Consider the following 17009-nt stretch of genomic DNA (forward strand, 5'->3'; position numbering starts at 1 on the left):
GTGCCTTTAAAGCTGCACTCAGACGGAAACAACCAATTATTTGCCTCTGTCTTTTCTTTTCTTTTTTTAAATTTTTTTTGAAATTTCCATATCGGGATGCGTGTCACGTGTAGACATGATATATACATACATACATACATGACATGTCATTTTTTTTTTTTTTTTTTTTTGAAACTTGCGTATAGGGATGCATGTCAAGTGTACACATGATACATACATATATACATATATGACATGTCATCATCAATGTCTGTGGTTGTGTGACCTGGACGGGACAGCTGTAGCGAGAGGTTGAGAGGGGTTGATGATGACAAAAATGAGAAGTGGACACGTGGTGGACGATTGGACACGAAATGTAGGATAGGACAATAGGAGAGAGGGTGGGGCCCAAAGTGGAACTGTGGGGTGTATGGGTCCATCATGTTGTTGGGTGGAGATTTGTTTGCATGTGATTGATAGAGAAGCATGTGGAAGAGAAAGACTTGTATACGACGGACACATTGTAGGCTTATTTTCACTTAGAGCAACGTTATTGTTAGGCCATCTCCAACTGAAAGGTACATAGAGCTGAAAATAGTCTAAAAATCGTTTCCAACCGAGGGTCATATCAGAGGGCTCATGGGCCTAAAGAAATCTGAAAGGGTCAAAGGGCTGGTCATATGTAGCCAGACCTCGGCTAGTTGGAATTTTTTTACTGGTGTCTGTTTTGTTGTCGGTTATAACTGATAGCAATGCTTCTAATAGTGTCGGTTCTATCTGACAGAAATTTAAAAAAAAAAAAAAATTGAATCTAACGGTTAGCTGACGTCAATTAGCCATTAGTAGCTAGCGCCAGTTATTGTTAGATTCAAATTTTTTTTTTCTCGATTTTTTGGGCCAATTTTTTTTTTTTTTAATTCTTAAAAATTCTAAATTTTTTTTCCTATAAATACGTAAACCATTCATTCACCATTCCTCACAAATTTTTAAATATAAGTTGTAGTTTTTAAATTTAAGTTGTTATTTTTTTAAATTTAAGTTGTCATAGTTTTTTAGTTTAAATAATAAATTACGTTTGGTTCTCGGTTAGAGACAGTTTTTTGTGACAGTGCTAAAACGAGCCATATAGCCATTTGGCCCTTGGTTGGAGATGGAAGCAAATATAGTCATATACTGTTCATTAAAATATTAATTTCTTAGAGGACCAGAGAGTTAAAACAAGCCCTTTAACCAGCTCTCGGTTGAAGACGGCTTTATGTTATTTCCGATTTCGCTGGTGCCACGCCTTCATCTCCTCATGATCCTGTCTCTCCTCATCTCCCTATTCCCATAAACGAAATCCAAATCCTCATATGTCATGGCCGGTTTGACACCTCCACTCTGTGTCCAGGAATTATTATGAAAAAATAATTAAAACCCCATGGATTGTTTATGTTATTTTTCTAATTAAGAACGTAAGAAATAAAGAAATCAATAGAACTAATGATAAGGTGGCTGGAGATGGAGGAATAAGGGGATGATTGTATGGACAATAACTAGAGAGAAGGAGGAGAAGGAGAGTTATTTAACAGAATACACAGAAACAAGCTAAAGTGGAGTGGGTATTGACTTTCAAGAGTAAAGCGGCAATTTTTGAGTTTCAATAGGTAAAGTGTGATCGAAATCGAGTCTGGATTCTCGCCGAATCCTCTTTGTGAGGATCCTGGGAATCTGTGAATCGTGTCTATTCATCGTACATCGTGCGGTCGTAAATCATTTTAAATTTTATTTAAAAATAAACATAAACAATACTTGACAAAAATTGATCACATAATATACGATGAATGGACACGATTCATTGATTCTCAAGATCCTCACCAAAAGGATCTGGAGAGGATCCTGTTGGATCAAAATCGAGTCATAGAAAGGATAACTGAAAAAAAAAAAAAATTATTCAAAAAATGTATTTTAAATTCACATCATCATATTTGACGGTTTTAGACGAAAATAAAATAAACAAATCATTGTGGAGCGAATTTTGAGTCTCAAAGGGTAAAGTAACTACTTGTGAATTTCAGGAGGTAAAGTGAGATTAAAATCGAGTGCCAGAAATGATAGCTAAAAATAAGCCGACATTTCTATTGACATTTTTTTGTTAATAATATAATAATATGTATTAAATTTCCTATACATATTTTCTAATATTAATACAGAACACTACTGTGATGGTTTACCTATGTTATAAAACTTTCTCACACGTGGGAGATGTGTTGTTTCTTTTTGTGAGGAAAAGTTAGGAAAGGGGCGGTTTGGTAAATTTGGCGGTGCAAGTGTTTATAATAGCCCCAAGGTAGAAGCCCTTTCCACATTCACACACCCCTTTGAATTCATGTTTGGATAATAATGTGTATGGACAAAAAAAACCTTCATTGTGGATGAGATGGTCGTGGTCCTTACTCTTTAGAGTTTATCTACTTCTTGCGGTATTATCCATTCATCCATTCATTTTTGTTTTCTTTTTTAACATCACTCTCGTAATAGTTGATTATCTTTCTATAGAGACGGATCCGTCTCTCATTTATGATTGGAATTTAGTTACACTCTTTGAAATTCGATTTTGATCTCATTTTACCTTCTAAAACTCAAATATTCGCTTCAATTTCCTTGTTTCTGTTATTTCCGACGATGCTACGCCTTCATCTCTTCATGATCCTCCGTCTCTTCTCATCTCCCTATTCCCATATAAACGAAATCCAATTCCTTATTGTCATGGCCCGTTTAACACCTCTACTGTGTCTAGGAATTATTATGAATAAATAAATAAATAAACCCATGGATTGTTTATGCTATTTTTTGAATTAAAAACATAAGAAATAATGAAATCAATGAAATTAATGATAAGGTGGTTGGAGATGAAGGAAGAATGGATGAATGTATGGACAATAATTAGATAGAGAGGGCGAGGGGTATGAAAGTTATTTAACGAAATACATAGAAACAAGCCAAGGTGGAGTGAATATTGAATTTCAGTAAGTAAAGTGACATCTTTCGATTTTTAGGGGTAAAGTGTGAACGGAATCGAGTTCTAGAGAGCAACTGAAAAAAGGGAAAAAAAAAAAAAAAAAACCTTATTTAAAAAATGTATTTTTAATCCACATCAGCATATTTTATGGTTTTTAGACGAAATGTGTAGCGAATTTTGGGTTTCAAGGGGTGGAGTGACGACTTTTGAATTTCAGAAGATAAAGTGAGATCAAAATCGAGTTCCAAGAAGGATAGTTTAAAATAAGCCGACATTTATATTCACATTTTCTTGTTAATAACACAATTATATGTATTTAATTTCTTTCATGTATTTTCTATTATTAATATAAAACGCTACTATGATGGTCTACCTGTGTTATAAAAGTTTCTCTCAGGTGGGAGACGTGTTGTTGTTGTTGTTTTTTTTTTTTTTTTTTTTTTTGTGAGAAAATGTTAGAAAAGGGGCAGTTTGGTAAATTTGGTGGTGCAAGTGTTTTATAATAGCCCCAAAGGAGAAGCTTTTTCCGCATTCACACACCCCTTTTAATTCATGTTTGGATAATAATAGGTATGGACCAAAAAACCTTCAGTGATGGATGGGATGGTCGTGGTCTTTACTCTTTAGAGTTTATCTATTACATGCTCATTATCTTTAGAGTTTATCTACTTCTTGCGGTATTATCCATTCATCCATTAATTTTGTTTTCTTTTTTAACATCACTCTCACAATAGTTGATTATCTCTCTACAGAGACAGGTCATCAGTCTCTCATATATGATTGGAATTTACGTCTATTATAGAAATATTCTGTAAATATAGTACAAATACTATCATTATCTTTGATTTTAACGTTGATTGTCCATTTAACCATTCAGAGTTGAGTTCAATTCTCGAAATTGGGCATGACGTTCAAATTCTTTCACATTGAATCTCAGCCATTTGACATGTCTCCAATTCACGCCTTATGTTCAGTTTATTGTTTAGTCAATTGTAACTTTTTACGTGACAGAACAAAGTTTACTTACAAACAGACTAATCATGTCACATATAACACACCGATGTCCTCCAGAGGCAAGCCAAACAGAGCTTATGCCTTGGGCCTCACTTCAGTTTGCACTCCACGCTATTAATGGTGATTGACATAGCAAATGGTGTGAATTGATTGATGTCAAAACGTGGGACGCAATATGCAAAAAGAACAAAAAACTGAAACTTCAACTCACTTCGAAACGAATTTAAAACTTCAATGGTGTAAAATATGACCCTTACGCATAAAGTGTATCATTAAAAAAATAAAACGTTACTATCAAATATCTAGAATTTACATGTAAAAAATCCTTATAATATGGTCGGAGATGGGAACAAGTTTTGGGCCTTCTTAACTTTTCTCCTAGCTCTTAATAATACGAACCGTTTGCCAATTATATGCAATTCACACTAAGAGGAAAATTAAGTGGAATTTCTTAAAGTGAGACGCTTTACAACTTTACAGTTTAACATCAATTTTTGTGCTGGTATCATAAATTATTATGTAAAAATATGTGGTAACAAAGAATTCTGCTTTAAAAAAATCTCTTTATCATTTCTGAATTGATGTGAAACCCCTAATGGACAAATGCTATGAAAATTCTTTTAAAAATGTGACTCTTTATGGACTATCTGTCCCTTCACGATTTTTTACACAATATACCATAATACCAATACGAGAATTGACATTAAACAATAAATTCACACTAAGAGAAAAATTAAGTGAAATTTCTCAAAGTGAGACGTTTTACACCTTTACATTTTAACATCAATTTTTGTGCGAGTATTATAAATTATTGTGTAAAATTATGTGGTAACAAAGAATTACATTTTAAGAAAATCTCTTTATCATTTATCAATTGATGTGAAAACCCTAATGGACAAATGCTATGAAAACTCTTTTAAAAATGGAACTCTTTATGAACTATCAGTCCCTTAGTCCCTTCACGATTTTTTACACAATATATTATAATACCAATACGAGAATTGACATTGAACAATAAATTAACAAAGAATCCATAATAAGTTCTACTTCGAAAGGATATTCCTGTCATTTCACAACTCCAATAACATAAGTTGTAAAATCCACTAATGTGATCCACACCACAATAGAAAAATGAGAAAAATGAGAAAAATGAGAAAATGGGGATGGTAGGTTTTCGTCGTGCAGTGTGCACCAAACTTTTGTCACATAATATAACATTTCTTTTCGGCGGATAATTGTCATATCGCACAGCTAAGCGCTCAACTAACACAAATATTATTTATAACGCCATCTCCAATGGAGAGAATCAAGATCTGTCTTAAAACTCTTCTGCTATAATAATTGATACTTACGGTATTATAATTAAATTAATTAATAAATTAATTATATAAATTTAAAGTTAATAAATTAGTGGGGAGATATGTGTAGTCTATTCGGTGGAACATAATGTTATAACATGACATATATAAGTACAATCTAACATTATTTTAAGAAAAATAATTTATTACGAGACTATAATTTTACACAAAATCATATTTAATTTTTTCGGTTAGAGATGACATAAGCAAGTTCTCTCTAGTGCGCAGCACTAAAAAGAAAGTTCAAATTAAAAATAAAAACATAATGCCCTCAACTGTACACGCGGCGTACATAAATTGGACCAAATTGGTCACCAGCATAGCAATCATGCGGTGGCTACGCAGGCAAGTAGGGTGCTGTGGGCCCTTCTGATCCTACCTGTTTGTTTGTATTGATTCTGCTCACCGGAAATGCTGACTCGAGCTTCCCGCGTAATTATTACGGATTGTGACAGGCAACGTGGGTTGTTCGCCGGTTCTTGTCTTTATTATATCACCAACCGAATGGTGCATGAACGCGTGGCATGTCGTGTAACACGCGATGCATGCATGATCATACGACGTGTATATACCTCCACGTTGTCATTCACCCATCTGTTGTTCGTGTTGAATTAAATTCTAACCTTTCTTAGCGCTGAATTAAGATTTAACGGTGAGTGACTATGTTTTTATCACTAGCGAAATTGCACATGACCATATGGCATGTTGTTTAGCGTGGAATGCATGTGTAACCATGACACATATATATACACCTGCATGGTGTTACCATTTTTCGTTAGTGTAAAATTAAAATTTAACAGTGAGTGATTGATTTTCTTGAATCAAAAAATATATAGAAGATAAAATTGTGTGTGTATATATGTATATATATCATGCATACATGATGCAACATGCATGTTACGTGGGTCATGGCACATAATTTGGGTTGTGGGACCCACTGAGCCACCATGCTAATAGTAATAGTATTGCATCATGTATGCATGATATATATAGATATAAAAGCTTAGATTTAGATTTGGATTTTGTGATTGATTGATAATTAATTTAAATCTTATACGTATTTTCTTTGTTGTAAGCTGGATATACGGGTGGGCAATCGAAACTCAAGCAACCATATAATATTGTTTCCTAAGATGATTTAACAATGATTACCGTAACACTAGGGTTGGTTTGGTGCTTCGAACTAGATTGAATATATCGTAAAATTAAATGTATATCGGAGTAAGAAAATGAAAGTAGAGACGAAGTTCTTTACCAGAGTACCGGAGGTGGGTGGGTGCTAGTTGAGTTCGTAGATCTATTGCTAAATGATGCTTTAAGATCATGAGGTGGTTTGGAGAAGTGATGTGCTTATATGTTGTGTCCAATAAAAGTAAGATGTTTTCTGGTACCACGATTTTGAAAGTTTTCATCTCTCACACGATCTTGTAACACTAGATGTATTGTATACTACGAACTATCGGCCTCTTGCGGCATTATTGCAAACATTTGTGATTATTAATTTGTATCCAAATATTTTTTTTATTTTGTAAAGTCGTTCACTTGATAATATTTCTCTTCTAGAAGTGCAAGGATAATAGGATAATGCTGTGCCAAGTCACTCCTTGTTCCTACCACAATATCATGAATGTGTGAATTACTTGATTAATTTTTAATTTTGAATATAAGCAATACTAATATCAAATTTGGATGTAGAGGAGAGAAAACACACAACTCTAACTAATTTGGTTAAATTAGAAAAATATGAATAATAATAAAGGTTCATTTGGAAATGCCTTTAGAATGACGGAACGCACTTTTAGAAAGAAAGAAAAAATGTGTTAAAAAAACACTTGAAGTTGGTGCCGATAATTTGTTTGTCTGAAATGTTACCACATGTAGCTTAAGAGGTGTGAAGTTTGATTCTAAAAAGTCTCAAAGTATTTGGGAATAGAATCATTTGTACATAAAATCATAGTTTGTTTTGTCATGTGGGATTTTCAACGCACACCCTTACGTGAGATCGTATTTTTAGTGGACCGCATGTGAAGAGAAGTTCCACATCAAGAAAAATAGAAAAGCACGTAAATTTAGTACTTGGCTTACAAACAAAGTATTCAGGCACAAACAAAACTTGCTTAGATATCGTTTCTAAGAGATGGGCCAAATGGTTCAACGCCGATATTGTGCAAACCATGTGTAGCCACTAGAAGTGAGTTTTGTTCTAAGAGATCACGGGTAGGAATAAAAACTATTTGTATATAAGTTGTAATTTATTCTGTCAAATCTTCGATGTGGATTATCTAAAATTTGGATAGGTTAATAAAAAAATTTCATCTCCAACTAAGGGAAATGTTATCCCCTTTATTGGTACCCATTCTAACATTTCTCTTCATTAAGACCACATGAAATGTTGATTACACAATTTTAGTGTTAAACTAAAATTATCGATATGTCTGAAATATTGATCAAATCTATCGATTTTAATCGAAATTGAAGAATTTCTCCAATTTTTATATCTTTCTTTGATTTTTCATATATTTTTACGAATGTATTAACTGTATCAAAAAAATTTCAAACACTAATAGACATAAAAGAACCAAAGAAAAAATCAGCAGAGAGTCCAGATTCTGAGATCCGCATTCAACAAATTGTATTAAAGTACCTTTTTTGTATGCAGCATACGAGGGAAGGGCCGGCTCACCAAATGAACAGTAAAGCCAGAGCTGGTAGCATAAACAATATGATGCATTGGCATCCCAAGATTTTAGCCAAGTGGGGGATGAATTAAAAATTAATGAAAACATAATGATTGATTGGCTGACAAACAATATCTGAATTAATTAGTGTATTATATATTAATAAAAACATAATGATTGATTGGCTGACAAACAATATCTAAATTAATTAGTGTATTATATATTAATAAAAACATAATGATTGATTGGCTGACAAACAATATCTAAATTAATTCCTGTATTATATATATATATATATATTATATAATAGTGTAAACTAAAAGATTTATAATTCAAATGGAGCAAAAGACAAGTTGACGATGGCTTGGAACATGGAATTATTGGCAAAGGCATTATTCCATAGATGCCGGATCCCAAGGACCAATTAGTCTTACTTTATAAACCTTGTAGACGAGAGGGAGGACCAAATGATGAAGGATATTTGGATGTAAAATGCCTTTGACAATTCAAGCCAAAAGCTAGCTTATGTTATGAATAATCCTTGACTGCTGAAAGTTCAGCGGTCACTTCTGTTAATATTCAATTATATTTAGATATTTATTTAATTTGTGTTTATAATTTTAATTATTTAAGTACGTGTCCTAATATTATTGGATATCAGCCTGAGTGGCTATTGAACTTTCAGCAGTCAAGTAGTGCTCATATATTATAACAAGAGTTTGAACTCCTTGTCTCCAAGGGGTGGGAAGCAAAATAATTCTAAAATTTGGGTCGAGAACTTTGGAATTTTGGGTTTAGGGGTGGGAATTTGAGATTAGTATCCATCCTGAACGAATAAGATTGCAAGTGAACCAAGTGACCCATCTACAGAACTTCGCGTTACTGCACCTCAATTTGCCTTGTTTTGAATAAAAGTCACTTCTAGTCCTTTTTTGTTTTAATTTTATAACTAGAATGTTCCTAATTTTTTTTAGGAATTGTTATTAGCACTCAAAAAATCTCATTTGACACTCCAAACTTTCTATAATTAGAAAGAAAAATACACTTGTGAGGAGTGTAGAATGAGATTTTTAGAGTGCTAATAACAATCCTCTTTATTATTATTATTATTATTTATAATTAGAATTGTCAAAAGAGAGAGCAAGAGAGAGATAATTGCATGTTAGAGCATCTCTAACGGCCTCGTTAACAGGTTATTTAGCAATTTTTTTTCTTAAAAAGAGAGACAACGTAACCACCCCTTTTGGGGGCCGAGAAGACTCATAGAGGCATTTCAGCTTTCCCTTGGCCACAAGTTTGGCTTCCACACCAGTAGCGGGTTTCGAATCCAAAATCTCCAGTTTTTAATTTGAAGAAAGCCTCATAAACCGTCATTTATCTCTGTGCCACCAGCTTGTGGTTGTTTCACAATTTTACATGTTGAGAACTATTGATAATTTCAAATAGTAGTTCGTGCGATTAAAATATGTTTTTTCTTAAATTATTTTAAAACAAATAACAATTTAGACTCGAGATTATGACTTTGAACTTCTTACTTATCTTCAGGAAGGTGGATTGTTTGCCCTCCCATTTCCATACTCTCCCCATGCCCTCCTGTGATGTGTGGTCACTGTTAAGCCACATCAATATTTTATATTAATTTTTTTATAAAAATAATAAAACAAAAAGTAATAAGAATATAAAATGTTGACGTGGCTTAATCGTGACCACACAAACAGGAGGATATAGGGAGAGTATGGAAATAGGAGGGCAGACAATCCACCTTCTATCTTCAGTTCCTTGAGAGTTTATGGTGGGTGGAAAAATGTCTCATCAAATAATACAAACAATAATTGGGCCCAAAATTGGAGAAATTTTTTCAGTGTAACAAAAATACGCCCTGGTGCATCAAATCTCATAATACAAGTGGTTAGAATTTTTTTTTTTTTCAAATATCCAACCACTTGTATTATAACACTTAATGTACCGAGCAGTATTCTCAACATACTGAAAATCTCTCCACGGACTAGGAATACATTTCAACTCAAACTACTTAAAACTACAGCATTTATGACTTTCAACTTGCCAATAGTAAATCGTAGTTTGTTAGAACCAGAACCTGACAGGGATATAGTCCATCAATCTCTGTTGGTTTTTGGAACCCCCCAGAAGTTCCAGTTGTACCAACACACCACAATTTTCGACCTCGGTTGTCAACGAAAACGGAAAGAAAGAAAAAAGACAGCAAGGTAGTGATCTTCATGCAAAATATTGAGAACATGAGAGGATATAAACATATAGATTGAGCAAAGAAACATGGCACAAAGTTGGTCTTGTATAACATTCTTGGCAGTTCTATCAAAATACGAAAAATGTTGGTACCTAAGACTCATCTCCTTGCTCAAGAAGGCTCTGTGTGTTGCAACCACTGCTACCCCAAGCTCTCTCCTTCCATATCCTTTCCACTTCCTCAAATGTCAAGCCCTTTGTCTCCGGAAGGTACACGATCACAAAAATAAACGCAATGACGGCCACAACCGCAAGGATCAAGAAAGTTGCACCAGTTCCCACAGATTCAGCGACCGAAAGGAATGTTTGGGCTACAATCAAATTTGATATCCAATTAACAGTAGCTGACATGCCCCCACATATCCCTCTATATGCTTCAGGATATATCTCCGAGTTCACGGTCCATGGCACTGGTCCCATCCCCGGTGCAAAGAAACCAATGTATAGGGCTAAACCTATAACTGCTATATACCCATAGATTACACTTGTAGAACCAGATGACTTAAAGAAAAAAGCACCCGAGAGGATGACAAGTGATACAATAACACCACTTAAGCTTGAGAGGGCCAGCTTCTTCCGGCCAAAATGGTCAATAAGATAAATGCCAAGAACTGTTCCCGCAGCGTTCATGGCAGCCACAATAAGGGACAGTAAAATAGCTAATTGGTTGGATTGGATGCCAGCCATCTGGACGATTGTTGGGCTGTAGTACATGACCGTATTTATACCGGTGAATTGCTGAAATGCCTGAATAAGCACAAATTTGTAACCATATGAGATTATACACTTGGTCTTGATTTTGTTACATGAATTTGTGTGATGAAACAATGCCAAGGATTGATTACGACACAAAAGTATGCATAACATCAGAAGCAGTTATTTTCAAATTAAGGCAACTTAAATTTAAAACAATCCCAACTAGCTCATTCATGTCAAGGCGAAATTTAATTTTAAGCAGACTATCTTGTAAAACTGGCACATTGAAGTGGACAGAAAGAGATACCATCTCCAATAGGGAGACAGTCACCACCCCAAGCCCCACCACAAACAAATGATGCAGCTGCCACACAACCCTACTGGAATATCAACACCCAACAATCCAACAAACCTACCGACGCTACTGTGGTTTGTCCACATCATGAACTTAAATGTAATGGATATCTGCCAACTTAAACTAGCAACATATAGTGAAAAATTAGTGTTCCACGGAACCCTAGAAACAAGAAGGATATCCTAGTTTGATAACATGAAAGTATTTCAACTAAACACTTAGTCCTACCTGAAGTCCAGCACCAGCCAGAAACGCAAGTCTGATTTCTTTTGATCTGAAAACATTTAAGTAGCTAACACTCTTCTTCTTATGTTGTTCTTCCTCTGCTTGAGAAGAAAGGTAATCTATTTCGTCCTGTAGGCGCGCCACATCATATATTTTGGACATCACATCAATGGCTTTATCTTTATCATCCTGCAGATTAAGACCTAAATTTGTTATGCATGAAGAAACAAAAACATGGAGAAAGTAAAGCACAAAAATGCTTTTAGCTTTATAAATCCAAATTCCATCCTGCTTCCGGACAGCTTCACAACAAGCTGGCCTCATCATTTATGTGTTGTCATATTAATCTCCATAAATTTTTTTCACAAATTTTCCTTTACCAGGCTTTTTTCACAAATTTATTGTCCGTAGTCAATGATTCACTAATTTTTGTCTGTGGAAACTCAATACCCTGTCAATTTAAGCTAGACTAGTGAAGACATTGATCATATTCAAAAAAATTCATGGCTCAAAATCGTATGGAAAACTAATTCAAAACAGTAGCAAAAATCCTACTTTCTTCATCTTTCAAGTTTTATGATTTTAAATCTTTTATACTTTAAGTTCTTAGTGGGTGTTGTTGTTGGCACCCCAAAATAATCATCGTGCACTCCTCGTAAGTGTATTTTTCTTTCTACGTATTGAAAGTTTGGAGTGCACAATGAGTTTTTTGGAGTGCCAATAATAGCACCCTTCTTAATTATATTGACGAGTTAATGTAACAAGTTGGGCATGATCAACAATTCTCCAGCTCGAGAAGGATTGTTCAATCATGAAGCATGGTAATTAGGATGCTAAGAAAAGTTGGTTTCCGAGTTTGTAATTGAATGGCATTTGGTGAAGATTTTGTGTTCTATAGCGATTAATGTACTGTGAATAAGTATATATAGAAATAGGAATATCATTAATGTCTCTACACTCTCCCTAATCTTTTAATGAATGGAATGATACTACCTTCAGAAAAAGCCATCGGGGAGACTCTGGCAGAAACAGCATAAGAGTGAACTGAATGACAGCTGGAACAGCTGATACTCCAAGCATCCATCGCCATGTCCCAGGGACCTGCATTTTGGCACAAACATGTTAAACAAAATATGAGACGGTGCGACATATCGTACCACAGAAGCTACACAAACTAAACTAACCCATGCACCAATGCCAAAAATACTAGGGTAAACAAATGAACTATGATAAGAAAATTTTATAAGGCAGTGATCAAACTCCCCAAGCACATGGCATAAACTAAATTAATGTCATTCAGCTTATCAACTAAAAATAAACTTTAAAAATTTCAGGGTTGTTCATACTTATGTTACTTTTACTCGTTCAGATATTGAACAGTTCATACAAATACCATAGGAAGCGAAGAAAAGCCAAGTAAATAACTTTCGTTCACGCAGAGAGTAGAATTTAATAAATTCTTTTTAAACCTTCAACACTCCAAGAAGGATAGATCATTTTATTTTCTTTAAAAATGGCTTATTTTTTGAAGTAAAAAGATGAAAAGAACATTCCATCTTTTTCTTATTTCCAGACAAAGAAAATGGGTTGAACTACACTAGAGGAAAAAAAAAAACTGTTGCTACTAACTATAAGTGAAGAAAAATAAACTGCTCAGACATGCAGTTCCTTGATCAGATACACTACACTAAGTACTAGCATGCTTTCGACAATGAGAGCACCATGCATTATCTAACTTAGGCAGGAAAGAACAGATGAGATTCCTTCAGTAAAGTTTCTCAGCCCCAGACGCTTATTCTGATGCTGCCCCTTCAAAATGGAAAAAGCGGAAACCTTTGATGCCAGCAACATAACGGTAATAAGATTTACATAACACAACTTCTCCTGCAATAACTTGTGTATTAAAGGCAAGTACAATTAACCCAAAAGCTTGTTATATGAGGAGACAAAAAAAAGCAGTTTGAAAATCTACTACGGTTAAGGGTTTAACGACAAATTATACAGAAAATGAATGATGGAAGAGATTCATACCCTCAACATCTCATGATATGAAATCAGATACTCTTTCAAGTACATCTTCACTGTCCTGTCAGTCAGTCATTTTAATAGGGAAAAATCTCACTTCCATTTCAGATTCTACAAATGCAGGAGCCTACTTTGACCAAGTGACTGAGACCAACATACATAATCACCACCCATTTCAAACAATATATTCCAATTCCTCTAAAGTCAACTTCTCTACTTGTTTAGTTACTATTTTTGTCTCTTTTTTATGGGAAAAAAAGGTTCTTCAGTTGTCTATCCTCTTGCACAATTGGGCGTGTTGACTAAAATATATGAAAATACCTTGAATAATAAATTTTATAATCTTCAAACATTGCCAGAAACATTCACAACAACAATAACTGCAAGATAAAAAAAGTTGCTTTTCTAAATATGAGTGATGCAATCAGCCTCATCCCAGGTACTTAAATAATGAAGTGATAAAATAAAATGAAACAAAATGGCTCTCTGAACACAGCCAGTTGGTAACCACACCTCCCCACATGTTGTAATTGAAAACAAACACACTTCCCTGAAAAACTATTCGAAATAATACTGTGATAAAACATAAATGTTTAGCAAAAAATAAACAAGTGATTCAATAAGCAGAAAAGAACGATGAAAGCACATGAATAAGTAAGATTAGTCTAACCTCTGTAAAACCAAGATTTATGAGGTAGGAAAGAAACTGGCCGCCAGTTATCATAAGAACATTCGTGCTCACTAGTCCTCCCCTTATTTCTGATGGTGATGCTTCTGCAATATAAACAGGAGCAGTAACAGATGCCACACCAACACCGAGGCCAACCAGTAGTCGCCCCAGTATAAGAACATATGGATCTGGAGCAGCAGCCATGACAACAGCCCCAATAGCAAAGACAACATCAGCAAGAAGAGTAGCCTTCTTACGTCCATAAGAATCATTAATCCAACCCCCAGCAGCAGCTCCAATAATAGCACCAACCAAGGCCATGCTTACAATTGTTTCCTGTCAACTTAAAGAATCAGAGAGTTGCAAAACAGAAAATGCTCACATAAGCACACTTTTCTTTTGTTTGCTTATGTAAAGAAATTAACATTAAAAATCAGGTGGCATGGGAGCCATTGCCTCAAAAAGAATTTCACCACAATCATGAATCATCCCAAAAATCCAGGTGGGAGACCCCACCATTAGAAATTTAGAATATGGTCATCAAGCTATTTCTCAATCTCCATTCTGATCCCTGCTCAACCATATAGGAAAAAGAAAAGGTTCTGCCCTTTCCAAAACTCTTTTTGCTGATGACAAAAATCAAAATAATGCAATATCTCCACCCCAAGAGCTTTATCAGAACACTAAAGTTATTTGTACCTGAAGGAAACTACTGTCCTTGACAACCTCAAAATCGTCTTTGATATACAGAAGGGCCCCTGAAATCACACCTGAAACCAATATCCGCAAATATGGTGACAATTCAGAGGAAAAAGAAACCGGAAGTGAGGCATGTATAATTTAAAAGTAAGCAGGACAGCCTCTAAACCTTGTCTATATTAGGATCAAACTTCTTATGATTCTGAAAGAAGGCAACATTCTTGCTCACAAGGGAAGGTGTGACATAAAATTTAAACCTTGATATTCCATATACAAATAATGGTTAATTATATTGTGCAGCCTCAAAATATGGGCGAGATTCCAATTTGGTCCTTGACTTGCAAAACGTTGCAATGTTATATCAATCATTTGAGAAACATAGCAAAATTTACACTCCATCAGGTCAACACTTTTCTCCCTACATATCACATTTATGTAGATGTGAATGCCAAACTGTGTGCCACGTGGACAAGTTGAAGATAAAAATACATATGAGAAGTGAATACTCCTAAGCCAGTGGTTTGCCTTACCTATTAAAAATTGTTGTATAAAGGGGTATACAACGCTTCTCTCATAATAACTGGCAAGGTGACCACTAACTGAGGGATGAGAATGAGAGGGGTGGTGTATACACCTGCTGTATGCAAGAACTTCGACTTAGACAAGGCATGCTAAATTTGAAAGAAACGAAGAAATGCTACACAACAGAAATTTATTCGATCCTTGAGCTTATCTCAATAATAAAATACTCCAATACTTAGTGCTTTGGCATTGAAAATAAATCAACTGTCCCTTGACAAAATATTATTCAGCTCGATTCACATTTTACTGCTTGACTAATACTTGACAAATAAAAATCTCCTGATAGTGATAGCCAAAATGTTCAAAAGCTGAATTATTTCAGTTAATCATAATATATAACAACTGCCAGAGAACTACTAGTTTAATAACCAAGGCATGAGAAGCCCACTGCTGTGTCTCGTTTTGCCACCAAATTCAGCTAATGTATTGGGGTGAAAAGAAAACTCAACAAGATTTTTATGCAATTTCCTCATAAATCGATAAACCGGTTAATTTGGGGAGAAATATAAACATAACTTTGCTTCCACGTTCATATAAAAAACCAACAAGAAAAATTTTCTGCCCAAAATTTGCTCTTTATGGCCAACCCAAATTGTGAAAATTTAATTAGCAACCTTGTAATACATCTGCAATACTCTTTTTTTTATCTTGAAATAAAAAGCAACAGCAACATGAACCACAAATTATGCTCTTCCCCTGTGCCAATGCGATCAAACGATTCAAACCTAACTTTTTTCTTTCTAACTTTTTCACTAATTACCGCACCTGCGGCGGAAAGCAATCATGCCTATCCACCCTTGTGCGGTTCGATCCCCACCGATTCTCCTCCCCATAACAACTAACTGTCAAACCTACTACCGCTATCACTCAAATACTTTTTCACTAATTACACGTACAGTGTATACATACATATACAGGCGTGTGTGTGTGTGTGTATAAGGAATAATTAAAGGTAAGAATTGGGTGAAAAATAGTACCGGTGTCGTAGCCAAAGAGGAGCCCGCCAATCCCAGCCACCACAGTCAGACCCAGAATGTATGGATTCTTGAAGTAAAACATTTTCCTCTCCGGATGCAAATCCAAGTAGCCGGAGCTCCCTGGCATCGCCGAATCCAGCGTCATCTCCTTCCCTCTCTCTCTTCCTCTCTCTCTCTCCCCCTCACTGAGCTGCCAATGGCCACACCAAACCGCAGCCAAACGACGACACCTACGAATTCGAATGAGAAAATTCAAGCAAAAATGATCAAGAATTTCCTTCCACTGTTAGGAAACGATTCCAGAATTCGATTCTCCAGTGCTGTAATGCAAAAGCTCGTGGCTAGATTTTCCCGAGAAAATTTAGGCGGTGTGCTGTCGATGCCAAGTAAGAAAATTTAAAGACGGGATAACGCTGGCATTTTTGGAAACGGAAATTTCCGACGGCGGAGAAGTGTTCTATAATATCACCCGGCTGTGCATC

The 17009-nt window shown here is 35.1% G+C and overlaps 1 protein-coding gene across 3 annotated transcripts; it reads right to left on the bottom strand.

The window, feature by feature from the left end:
* Positions 1-10294: 10294 nt before the first annotated feature.
* Positions 10295-17009, bottom strand: INT1 (inositol transporter 1). Of its 3 annotated transcripts, none has more exons than XM_088692312.1 (7): positions 16528-16998; positions 15499-15602; positions 14969-15039; positions 14270-14605; positions 12568-12675; positions 11578-11763; positions 10295-11045 (listed from the first exon to the last, which is right to left on the bottom strand). In XM_088692312.1, the coding sequence occupies exons 4-7, from the start codon at positions 14588-14590 to the stop codon at positions 10392-10394; spliced, it is 1269 nt and encodes a 422-aa protein (XP_088548438.1). In that variant the 5' UTR covers positions 14591-14605; positions 14969-15039; positions 15499-15602; positions 16528-16998; the 3' UTR covers positions 10295-10391. The 3 variants fall into 3 exon arrangements, with proteins under 3 accessions (XP_088548438.1, XP_088548439.1, XP_068317004.2); XM_088692313.1 differs by having other exon boundaries at positions 15499-15605; positions 16528-16897; XM_068460903.2 differs by lacking the exon at positions 15499-15602 and having other exon boundaries at positions 16528-17009.

Source organism: Pyrus communis, chromosome 4 (assembly GCF_041283825.1).
Source record: "Pyrus communis isolate YQ-2024b chromosome 4, ASM4128382v1, whole genome shotgun sequence".
In the NCBI taxonomy this organism is placed as follows: domain Eukaryota; kingdom Viridiplantae; phylum Streptophyta; class Magnoliopsida; order Rosales; family Rosaceae; genus Pyrus; species Pyrus communis.